A 12,922-nucleotide genomic window follows, 5' to 3' on the forward strand; every position below is an offset into this window, starting at 1 on the left:
TTGGGAAGCAACCCGGGATTTCTGCAGCAATGCAGTGCATTCTGCAAGGATGATGCCAAGGGAACCACGGGCAGGAATAGCAGCCTCACTATAAGAATCTTAAGATAGCACATCCAATGCCTCTGGCTTTACTGTATCCTACACCATTAAAAGCTTGGCTTCCAAAACCAAAATCACAATGGAGCATGTGCCAGACACTTCATAAAACACTTGATGTTTCACATTGCTCAAAGGAAAACAGAGATAGCACTTCATAAGTAAATAGTCATGGCACAAAAAAGAAATCCACAGCTAATATATGGGGAATCCTGGCTATGAGCCCTAGTAGATGATGCAATATTCACCTGCACTGGGTAGTCAAACCCTGTTTCCTGCCACATGACCCAGAGAACCAGAACGTTGCCACCTTCCAGCACAGAGCCCCCTCTGCTACATCATGAGTCACCCAGAGAAAAACAGGAACCACTGAACTTCTTCAATCAAAGGGGTTTGCAACACCAAACAACAGTTGGAATATTTGTTTTTCCATTTTGGAGTTCTTCAGCATAATCTTTATCACAAAAGGAACTTTTGAGGTCGCATTTTAACCCCAGTTTATCTTAACTTAATGGAAGAAAGTTATATACAAGGAAAGCTGACAGGATTTCTGCCCATCTGTCTCTAGATAGAATCTTTCAGGTGTTAAATTCAGTCAGAAAAACCATTGCTAAAACCAGGGTAGGCTCTGCAAAACCTCAGTTAACGGAGTGAAGGAAAATGTTGGTATTGCCCTTAGAAGGAAAGGCAATCCTAAAGTATAACAAACGTCATTTACCATCTCATCCTGGAAGACATGCAATCCACCTTCCTGTAATTCTGGTAAAATATGAACAGTCCTCTACTGGAAGTAAGATAAGTGGTCAGGGCACTCTACATAACCCAAGGCCTTTATCACCCAGGAGAAGCATGGCTGTAGAATGAGAAACAAGGATTCTAACCCACTCCAAGTAGCTATTTTAAGCCCTCTAACTTGTCAATAGAGACAGAGCTTATGGGAGAGTGAGCTATAAGCAAACCCAGTGCCTTCCATATAGCTCAGATCAGAAGTAATTAAGAGTCTTTCAAAGATGCCAGACAAACCACAAATAGAGGTTATAAACCTCAGGTTATAAGTGACTGCTGATTACAGTCATGGTATGGAGGAGCAGTGAAAATGAGGTTGCATGTGCACATCTACGTGTGGGGAAAGGCTAAATGAGGGGCAGTGTGTGTCTCTAGAATCCAGCATCAATTTAAGCTAAGCTTAAAATCTCAGGTCAGGGTTTAACTGTACAGGAATCTTAGGATGAAAAGTAGTCCTGTCACCTTGAGATGAAACCTCATATGAAAAATGTATCTCAGCAGCTTCCAGCCAAATCTGAGCCAAACCCAGTACACTTGAAAGGCAGGTTTCAGAAAAGTATTTAGCTATGTACAGTGTGCACATAACATGCAGACAATATGTATGTGATACACAGAAATGAGAAGTGAAAAAGATCAGTGAAAGTCAGGAAGGAGCTGCCTTTAAGATCTGACTCTTTAGGGCTTTTGATTCATCTCAGAACTGAAGCTCAAGGGCTGGTTGGGATCCAAGCACCTGGATTTGATATCCAGCCTCAAATCTGAACATGTGCATTTCAGCCACTCAGGACTGGGTCAGTTTCTGAAATGCATTACCCAAATGAGCACAAGACACACAGAACTGCTGGGGTAGTTCTTTGGGAAGCCACAAGTCTCACCTCTACCACGTGTCGTTTCAGGTGCAGGTAGACACACTGTCCTGTTTTCCGGTAATGCCTCTCGATGTGCTCCCTTCCAAATCCCAGAAACGTGTTCATGCACACATAGAGACCTCCTTCTGAATCCTACAAACAATGACACAAACAGTTACAGCAGGGAAGGAACTGAACAGGACAGGAAGGACCCAGCACACAGGAAAAAAACCCAAGAATTGCAGACCCCTTCTGTTATCGGGCGCATACTTAAAATATGGCTTCCACAGCATATTATGGTGTTTACATTATCAGTCCTCTAAGAAACTTTACCATCATGTCACATATCATAACACATCATCCCACAGCCTATTGAAACTCTTTGAAATGAGTTACCTTGCAACCACAGGTTAGTGAGTGTCCAAATTGGAAGTCTAGAAGTTAGTCTTGAAAAATTCCACTCGAGTGCCCAACACACAGAGGTTCATAGGCACAGAAATTTGTAAAGCACAGAAATAAGCACCAGCATTTATTTGAAACAGCAGAATTTCTTGTGGGCATTTGATTGCAAAAACACCATTCCAAACCAGAAGCACAGCAGAGTTGATGGTCCTGGGACTCTGTTACAACTTCTACAATTGATCACAATCCTGTCTGAGGAAAAAAGATCTCAAGCGACCTTACAGCCCTTAAAACTGGCTAACAAAAACTTGGCAAGTGTTGTGTGTGGATTCTTCAGTATCTGTCAGGGATCCTCTCCATTCATGCAACTACAGATCTTGGAGACAATGACATTACAAAGGAAATACAAAGATATATACTCCTGGTGTTGATCACAATGCTGACATTTCAGTAACATAGCCTGGCATCACTTTTTCCTCTCCCTAAAACTGAGTCTTGTTCAATTTTAGCACCACTCTAAGATCTCTCCTGCATCAGACTGCCAGGAGGACTTTCAGTCATCTGCTCATTGGTGTTGGATCAATTTTTTCAAGCCCTCTAACATGTATTGTTTTGAGTAGGTGATGCATAGCAAAGATTGAGCCTTTCAGAAGCTCCATGACCTTCCTTCTATTGTGAGCATGTTTGTGTTACTGGATAGCACAGGACATCTTGTGTTAAATTCTCTAAAGAACAACATGAACTACACTCATTCATAGGCACCTCAGAAGTAAATTATAAATATATATATGAAAGTAAAGATCACCATCTCCAGAAGCAAGTCATATTAGCCACATACATACTGCCTGCTCCTTTATCCTGCATTCCAAATCTTACTGTGTTACCTCTCTCTGTGAGAAAGTCATGGATGTGTCCTCTACAAGAAGATCCTAGAAGTACCCAGTCTAAATAAAAATACACAGTGTTGTCACTCTGGGGCCTCAGGAACTTTGTTTAAAGTTTTGTTTTCTTGGAGATCATTCTCTTTTTTTCTGGAGGGAATCCAAGAGACCACTGAAGTGTTTCTGAGGCAGCCTATGACAACAACCTGACACTTTCAGTATAGGAGCTAAATGCAGAGTCTGAGTAAGTTGGTTGTGGTTACTAACAAAACAGTTGTTTCTCCAAGAGAACACAGGCAGAGTGTTCTCTCCCACAGCTTGGAAAGAAGTGGACAGACTGTTCAAAAGTCCAAAAGGTCACAGTAAAACAGAGGCCTGTGTGAAAAAGACACCTTTGGAGATGGCTGAGTAAAGGATTAAGCCCCTGCGTGGTGCTCAAAAAACCACTTGTCTGTGATCTAAGACAAACTTTGTGCTGGTTAATTTAACCCCACTGAGCAGACAAACAGTTCTGGAAGGAATGAAATTTTACATTGTCTGTGGCATGTAAATCTTTGTACTTGACATTCATTTTAGATATGTGTCAAAGTTATGCTGGAGGAAGACAGCTTATCTAAAGTACTGGAGACACTATTCTACACCAGAAAAGCATAACTTTTTCTCATAGACAAAACCAGGAACTTTAGCTGGGTATTTTTTCCCCCTCATACTTGCTTGAGGATGCAACAGACCTGTAGTATGAAGTTTAGGATAAAGTAATGTATAAACATTGTCTTCCCTTATCATTCCAATCTGTAGGGGCAGAAGCTTGTATGTGCCCAGGCTCCATCACTGCCCGGGTCAGTCAAGAGCAGATTAGTCTTCTCACCCCCTAAGCAGAAGGAAAAGGGATTGATTCTCACTGTATTTCTGCCTGTTCTTTGCTGCTAAGGTGGTAATGGTATGCCAGGTGCTTAATTCAGAGAGGGAAACACACAGTCCATACCAAGGAGAAAGGTATTAAAAAAAAATAAATAAAAGCTGCTCTTACTCATTTAGTCACAATTCACATTTGGAGGAAGGAAAGAGGCAGAGGATCACAGGGAAAGAGAGGTAAAATGCACAGCTGCTCCCTCTCAGACTCCAAAGCAGAGCAGGGAAGCTGGTGGGTGAGAGGTCTGGCAAACACAAGCACCAGGACATGAGGACAGAGAGAGAGAGAGAGAGAGATCCCCCCCTCATTCCACACTGCTAGTGGCACCAGACACCAACAGCTTTCAAACACCACTAACCTGATCAGCATCTGAACTTATGACCTCCATCCCATTACTAACCCTCACGAACCATTTAGATCCCTCAGGGAAATTCAGGGTTTAGCAATCTCAGCTCTTGGGGCAGCTCAGACAAGGACTTTGAACAAACACAAGGGCTGTGGTGATTCCTAACATGGCATAGTTGCAGACTCAGGGACAGTGTCTCATGCACAGGTGTTTGCTTTAGATCCTCTGGAACAACAGCAAAATTTGCTAAGACAGTATCACAGAAGAGAGTAAAATGGTACCTTGAGTCTCCACACCCAAACATGAAGAATGAAAAGCTCATCCATCCTGTCACATATAAAGTAAAATGTACCATTTATGACACAGGGTCACTGTCTTTGTGCATTCTGTCATGGTTTCCATCAGAGTGTTTCCCTACAAAATTCATGCCCACACAGAATTGCTGCAGGCTCTGCTCAGGGTGTCTTTTCATCGGGAATCACCATTAATTAATCTGGCTGTGGTCAGAAGAGTCTTGCTATATAACTACAATCCAATCTTTAATATATCTGGAAAAGTTACAGGACCATCCCTAATATATATACATTGCACTGAATCCAACAGTAGTCTAACGAAATGACACATATTTTATTTCAGGACAGGCTTAAAAAGAACAACGGATGTTTTGACACTTAATATTCATCTCAAGAACACATGATAATTAACAATGAGGAACAAAAAGAAAGCCTGTCTTTCTGTCAGGTTCCAGTACTACCTACACTGAAACAAGGAGAAAAAGAAACACAGGAAACCACAGACAACCAGCTGAACAGAACACAGAGATGGCTCCAGCAAACAAAAAGTTCATTTTTAAGTTTCCACTGTAGTAAACTTACTTAAAGTAACTAAAGTACTTAAAGTAACTACTGTAGTAGTTACTTTGGGGTAGGGTGGGGGAACCAACAAGAAAAATGTGTGCTAAGGCCAAGAATATATCTAGTCACATTCAATAGAAACATGGGCTATGAACAGTGGTGTAAGTCTGCCTTTTAGACAACTGCCCTCTGCCACCCAAATGTGACAAGAAAATATTGGTGACTAAAGGAAAGCAGAATAGGAATAGTAAGAGGGTAAAATTTGGCATCAGGTAAAAGAAGAATCAGAGGAAGAAGCAACAGAATCAGAATAAGGAATGGCAGTACACTGACATACACAAGCATTGATGTCAAAATACCTACAAGGAGTGAAGAGGAGCAATGTAGTGGTGAAAGACGAGAGATGGGAAAAGAAGAGCTGGGTTGGGCAGAAAAAGAAAGGACAAAGGACATGGAAGTAGGAAATAAATTACAGAGTTTCCAGTAATTGCACTGTTAACTTGAAGTGCAAAAAGAATCCTTCCCCTGCTTTTCCTTTACAAAAGCACTGTATGGCACTGGAGAGCACTGGATATTTCCCTACAAGCAAATTAATTCACAATTGCTTAACAAAGATTCCTGGAACCTTTGTTGTAGCTCCTAAATGGGCACATGGACAAGGCCCATCCAGTACAGCACTAAGAACATTTCCTGGGGAAAAAAAAAGCTGTTTAGTCAGCCACTAAACCAAAACCAAACCCCCACTCCAAGAGGTGGACTGACTGCTCACTCCCACCTATAAATCACAGGTGGACTCCAGAGCAGCACATATGAATTCCAAAGCAGTGTCTTGGGCAAGTCACACGCACAGGCAGGATCAAGGCTTCACAGTTAGTGAGCAAATACAATGGCAAAACTAATGCTGGGTCAGCAGTCCCTTTAACCTGCAACCAGGAACAGAGAACATCCACCCATCCATCAGCACTGTTTGGGGTCAGTTTATCCAGGTGCAGACTGTGTGAGCTGCAGGCAGAGGTGTCTGAGATCCACCAGGGCTGATTGCCAAGCTCCAGTCCAGCACTGCAGCCCCAGCAGTGCCACCTGCACTGCTTCCACAGCACCTGAGATGTGGGCAGTTTACTGTGTGCAGAGCCCTGGCTCTACAGCTCTGTTGATCACAAAAACAGTGCTGTGCTTCCAGAACAGAAAAGCTGGGAAGAAGAGTTGAGAGGGAGCTCCAGCATTATCCATTTATCTGCATCTCTATTTATCCTCTGACACTCTGGGTACCTCAGAATACAGATCTCTCTGCTACCCAAAATATTCCAGTCCATCACCACTCTGGATAACAGAATGGTCAGTGACACATAAAGAGGAAAAGGCTGGTAAGATCTAAATTTAAATCAACCCCAAGGAAATGCACGGTGCACATGCACACTGGTTGTTCTCCCAACCACAGTTATTTCTCATGTGTCAATCACTGCAGGCACAACTTCTGCTGATTCTCCAACTTCAGAAGAGTGAAGTTAACTGATGTGAACTAGTTGAGTGTCCTGGTGCACTTCCAGCCAGCAAACACCTGCCCATGTGACAGCTTTGGCACATCCCTGTCAAGCAACAGTACCACACTGCTCTGCCTTTTCAGGTGACCAAGCACCACCAAGCAATTTACTGCCTCACTGATTGGAGGTCATTTTGCAGCTAGGCCAAAATCCTCATCTGGAGTATTCCCTTTGTCTTGGTGTGTTCAGTCCTCTTGTTTCTTCTCTGCTGCTCTCATTCCATCAATAGAAACAAGATCCAAGCTTACCGCTCACAGACATGGACCTCAGTGATTTTCTGATTTTCCTCAAGGAATATTGACCAAAAGAACTGCCAGACAGGAGGTGCTTATATCTAGAATGTTTTATGCAACTCAATCACCAATATCCATTACACACTCCAGACTCTCAAGGATTTCAGTCTCAACTGCACAACAAACAGCAGAGCATCAGCTCAGCTCAGACTTTGGGAATTGTCCCAACATAACCATTACAGAGTTCCCGAGCCACAAAAAATGAGGTCAGCAAGATTCTCAAAGGAAGCTGTTGTCAGCAGCAAGGTTTTCCAGCAGAGCAAAGCCAAACTTTCAGCTGCTCAAACAAACACAGTCCTACACTCCACAGAGCCAGCCTGCCTGGTCCTGTCACTTGTATCGGGCCCATGAGCTGTGCTGGGGCTGTCACCAGTGCCCTTTGTGGGGAAGCTTTCAGAGCACATCCATGTGCAGCATCCATAGCTCACATATAAGCCCTTTTCATACTCCAGTTTGTATCCCCTTTCCAGCTGCTGTCTCTCCCCCAGATGTGTCACTCTCATAACCAGTGACAGGACCTGAGGAAATGGCATGGAGCTGTGTCAGGAGAGATTTAGGATGGATATTAGAGAAAGGTTTTTCACCTAGAGGGTGACTGGGCACTGGAATAGGCTCCCCAGGGAAGTGGTCACAGCCCCAAGCCTGACAGAGCTGAAGAAGTGTTTGGACAACACTCAGGCATATGGTGGGATTGTTGGGGTGTCCTATGCAGGGCCAGGAGTTGAACTCAATGACTCATATGGGTCTCTTCCAACTCAGCACATTCTATGAATCTACAATTCTGTGATAAATGATCAGGGGTTTTTGAGTCCAGGATCACAGTAAAAGGTGGGATTTCCAAAGCTGAGTATTATCCTCAATGAAAAAGTAATAGTACAACAAAAGATAATTTAATACAACCTTCGTATCTTCTGCATTCTACTGAACACAAAGTCAGGCTCATCCACCAAAAGAGGAAGAGAAGTCACAGTGGACAAAATAGGAGAGAAGAAACCTACAGCACAGTATTGGAGATGTGGAAAAAGTCACCAGGAGGCATGACTGCACCACAGATCTGAGTAACAAGAGGTGCAGGATTTTGTTAGCCAATTTGGAGGGAAGTGGTTGGCTCCCATAGTTGCTGGGTCAGTCCCTGGAGGAAGAAATAGTCAGCACTAGGCCAGGTTTGTGTTTTGTAGGCAGTCTGCCTTCCCTCCTCAATTCCTGCACAAAGGAATGGCTAACTGGAGTAGGAGCCCTCATCAGAGAAACAGTTTTTCTAGAAGACATAAAAAAATCTCGAAAAAGTAATGAAAACGTAAATGATAAGTGGCCGATTTTCTCATCTTATGAGCCAAGCAAACTAAAAAGTGTCCCTAGGTCTCTTAAGCACAAAGAAATTTGCCTCCTGTTCTTGCCAGCTTTCCAGGGACCAACCCTAGTATGTTCTGCTGGAAGTAGGCCAGATCTAAGGACATGAATTTCTCATCTGTTTATATTTCTAACAATCCCACCTTTCGGACAAGATCACCATGATACAGTTAATCCATGTGGAAAAAATACACTAAATAGCCAATTGTACTTCTAGCTCTCACTTCTGAAGTCTCAGCTAATGACTCTCACTGTGGCACAAAGGTGACATTGTTCTAAGATCTTCATCCAAGCAAGCTTTAAAGCTCATGGAAAAGGAACCTCAACCAGTTTTGAGAACAATCAGTGAAGCTGCCTATACCCAGTGGAACATGCACTGCTCAAACCCAGACAAGATGACACAATCTGACAGAGGGACAAACAGGGCTGCAAAACCACGTCTCAGTGCCACGTTAAGCTTTGCACAGCTGAAGCAGAAGAGGGAGCTACTCCCTCCCAGCACCTCATTTTCTTTGGCACTCCCTGACAGAAAAGCTCTGATTTTGACCATTCCACTCCGCTTGGTCCTTGGAAATTTGCTGCATCTTTCTCTACGATAATATTACTCTGTACCCTCACACTCGCAGGTCTGATGGTTTTCAGTGTATTTTCAAGATCACAACACATCCTTACAGGAAAAGGATTAATATACAATTAATATAGCTAAAGACACTTGACTGTAGAGCTGCTGCATGACCAGGTAGGACATGACATGCTGAAGTTAAACTGTAGCAAGGAGCATATTTTAAAATGGCAAAATGAGAAGATGTGAGGAAATACTGAGAAATATTCTTACAAAGGAAAAAATCTCCTCCAGCAAAAAAGCAATCTGGAATTTTAGCATGGCTAATAAAAGCAATAGGGTTTTTTCAATTCTTGAACATTATAACAGGGTCAACAGTGTATCTTCTTTCAAAAAGAGGCAGGTACCTCAACAGGAAAAGGCTCACTTAGGTAATACATCAATAACCTAAAAAAGTAAGTCACACAATCAACTTACTACAAAACATAAACATCTCCCTTTAGCCAAGAAAGAACCTGTCTCTATCCCTTCACTTTCCTTCTGAATGAAAAAAACCAAAAACATAGCTTTGCTATTTTCCATTTGTAAATTACAGTGTTTTACCCTAGAAAGTACACATTACATATGTCCCTTAGAATCTCCATCCTACAAACAACATCCAAGGCTCTATTAGATTATATGGGAATTTAAAATAAAATCTGAGGCAAATCTTTCACTCAGCTAAGCAGAAGAGTGGTATGGGATGAAAAGCTGTGGGAAACAATAGAAACTGAGACTGCCTTTATTTTCAATGGTACTGCATAAGTTCAGTCAAGCCTTTTGCCTGGTGAATGCCCATAACAAAATTTAAATAAGAAGTTTTTTCATTGGAGGGCAACACTTTCCTAAGTCTGAAATCTCTTCCTGATAATGCCAAAAGGATGGAAAATTTTTTAGTGTAAAAAAAATATCATACATGCTTCTTCCCACTCCTTTTGCTACTTTTATCCATAGTTTCTGTTAAGTTTGGCTCAAATGTTTTATGTTTTGTACAAACATATTGCTTAGCTAAACACAGCTTTTGCTGCATTCAACTGAGCCTTGCTGCAGGGGGTGGTGATTGATTGTTTTGTAATCTGTAGCAGTATTTTGTATTCCTTCCTACTTGTTAACAAAAACTTATAAACTGTAATATCAAAGAAGCCTGAAAGTGTTACTGAAAACATCAACCATGTGTTCACCCGAGCAGAAATCTGAAGGAAAGAATGTGGTATATTGATTTTCCCCCGCCAAAACCTTCTTAAGTATATAATGCAATTATCGCCTCTGCGGTGGAGTCCGATTTGGCAGCTCTAATCAGCCCAACTCCCAGTACAGTCAGGGCTGCTGGGTGACACTTGAGATCTGAAGAGTGTGGGTAAAAATAACCTCTGTTCAACAAGACATGAAGAACACAAGACAGCTGAGTCACCTTTAAAACCGAAGTCTGATTTTCTGTATTAAAAGGAATTATCAAAGAGAGGGGGAAATATGAAGTAGAAGGGGACAAAGGATCCCAAAAATGCATCTGAAATGTATCTTTCAATGAATATTCTGTAATGTAATAAGCCTTCTTCTGATTGCTGCCAATGACATTAACATCAACATATAGTGCTCAATCATCTTTGGGAAACCTCAGTTTCCTGTGGAGAAGTAACTTCTAATGAAATTTTCAACCTCTTTTGAAAAAGCCTAATTTCTAAGCACCTGTTTCTTACGAAGCACTGCCCATTTACAAAGGCTTCCAGGATTAGCAGTGAAGTTAAAAACTGAGTCAGGCCCCAAATCTGCCACGGAACACATGCAGTCTGTGGAGCTGGGGGATGTTTTGTAAGACACCATAGAAATAACAGCACAGAAAAGTTTACTGCACACGAAACACTCATCTAACAGAAAACGAACCAAGCCAGTGGGGAAACACTACAAGTTCACTGAAGTTCAGTGATGTAACCCTGGGGAGAAATTGTTTCGGGGAGACTTTCACGCTGATTTTCAGGATGAGCCTCTACCTTGGAAGCTTTCTCTAAAGATTTTGAATAGAATGAGCACGAGGCAGTCGGAAAGCAAAATAATTGACATCTGCTCGCCAAAATACACCAACGAGAAGGCCATTACTCTCCCTTTTTTACTACCTCGGCGTGGAAGCATAACAGGGCTCCAGGTGGAGCAAACAGACCCCGACAACCAGAGCAAGCAGGGAAGTTTCCCCAAAACCACAAAATCCCCGTGTCCAAGCAACCACTTCAGAGCGCCTCGATGGAGGAAAACAAACAAGCGAGCGCAGGAAGGAGCGGCGCTGCCGCGGAGGAGCCGGCAGCGATGTGAGGGGAGCGGAGCCGGCGCGGGGAGAAGCGGCAGGGCCAGGGCCGCGGCAGGTGGAGGGAGGGCTCGGGGGGATTCTGAAGCCTGAGGGGGAGGCAGAGGCTCGGGGAGGGTGCGAGGGGCTGCGGCGGGGAGGGGAAGGGGCCGCGGCGGGCGGGGGCGCGGAGGCAGCCGGGGGTGGTTCGCTGCACTCACGGGCGAGTCGTAGGAGAAGGCACACTCCGTCTTGTAGACCCGGTCCCCTGACTTGGGCACCCGGATCGTGGGCATGTAGGGGACGAGCAGCTCGCCCAGGTCCCCGGCGGCCATCTGCGCATCGCCGCCGCGGAAGAGCGCGGCCCGCTGCATCCTCCTTCCCTCCCTTCCCTCCCTCCCTTCCCTCCCTCGCTCCCGGCCGCCCGCCCTCCCTGCCGAGCCGCTCTGCGCGGGCGATGGAGGCGGCGGGCAGCCGGGCCCGGGGCAGGGCGGCGGCGGGAGCCGGGCCCGAGGGAGGGCAGGGGGAGGGAAGATGCTATTTTTAATCCAATGGCAGCGGCAGCGGCACCAGCTGCGGCGGCGGCACTCGGGGGTCCCGGCGGGGGCGGGCGAGGGGCAGCGCGGCGGGGCGGGACTGAGCCGAGCCCCGCGTTTCACCCCAAAACCTCCGTTCCCAACGGGGGAGCACGGACACTGCGCTCCTGCTGTCCCCGGGTAGCCCGGGGCAGGTTTCCCTCTGACCGGTAATACTCCTTCATACGCTCTGTTATTTATTCTTAAGCCTTTAAAGACTACATATATATATATGTACACATATATGTGTGTATGTGTATATATAGATAAATGTATGTATATATTTATGTGTGTGTGTATATATATATATAGCTATGGAAGTAAGTATGTATGTATGTGTATATATATATGAAAGCATATAAGTATATATATGTATATATATATAAGCATATGTATATAAGTATATATATGCATATGTGTGTATATATATCTTTTTATGTATGTCTATACGTTTCTATAAAATACACACAGTAAAATATCTCTTCTCTGTATTTCCAGTCTCAGCCCCTCATTGCCCAGTGCCGCGGTACAGGTGTCTCACGTGGCTCTGTCGATGACAGGTGGGATGTCCCCAGCTCTTAGGAGGAGCAGGTCGCTGTAAGTGGATACAGGGTGAGAATGCCCAGCCTGGGATGCCTGAGAAGCTGTGGCAGTGCCAGGAGCCAACCCCCAATTTCATGTCTTCTTTCCTTTAAAATGCCCTTTTTTTTGGCCTGTGCTGTGTTTCTCTCTGCTCTTCACTTTGAAAGAGTAATGTCAGAGGAATGAGAAATAAGAGTGAACTTTGTAGGAAAAAAAATACTGCTATTGTTTTCAAGTAGTATCTAATTATTACCACATATGGCTGGCAGCAACAGCATTAAAGAAATGACCAGTCCATTTAAAATGAAGATGCATAGAGCAGATGAATTGCCTTCCTCCCATTGTCCACAATATATCCAAGGATTCATTGACCACTTCCAAGGAGGTGATGTGACCATTGCCAGAACCACCTTTAACCTCAAAATTAAAAGGTTTCAAAAGGTGGTTCTAGGAAAATCTCAGAAACAGAACTGAAAAATGTTTGTACCCAGCTGTATGCAGGCTGTGAGGGTGAGCAGAGTAGCATAGTCTGTTCTCAGCAATTTTTACTACTGAAAAATCAAGTGTTGGGAAGAATGT

The 12,922-nt window shown here is 43.9% G+C and overlaps 1 protein-coding gene across 4 annotated transcripts in view; it reads right to left on the reverse strand.

The window, feature by feature from the left end:
- The window catches only part of USP13 (ubiquitin specific peptidase 13), a 49,778-nt gene extending 38,218 nt beyond the window's left edge, over positions 1 to 11,560 (reverse strand). For 3 of the 4 annotated variants that reach the window (XR_015805763.1, XM_088170972.1, XM_088170973.1), the window contains exons 1-2: positions 11,408 to 11,558; positions 1,758 to 1,883 (exon numbers count right to left, since the gene is read on the reverse strand). Coding sequence is in view for 3 of the 4 variants with exons in the window: in XM_088170972.1 (XP_088027098.1) it covers positions 1,758 to 1,883; positions 11,408 to 11,521 (240 nt within the window). In the remaining variant the exon portion in view is untranslated. Of the gene's footprint in view, positions 1 to 1,757; positions 1,884 to 11,407 lie in introns of all 4 variants that reach the window. The other variant, XM_014871540.2, reaches the window with a different exon arrangement.
- Positions 11,561 to 12,922: the final 1,362 nt, after the last annotated feature.

This window comes from Sturnus vulgaris, chromosome 10 (genome assembly GCF_052056855.1).
Source record: "Sturnus vulgaris isolate bStuVul1 chromosome 10, bStuVul1.hap1, whole genome shotgun sequence".
NCBI lineage: Eukaryota > Metazoa > Chordata > Aves > Passeriformes > Sturnidae > Sturnus > Sturnus vulgaris.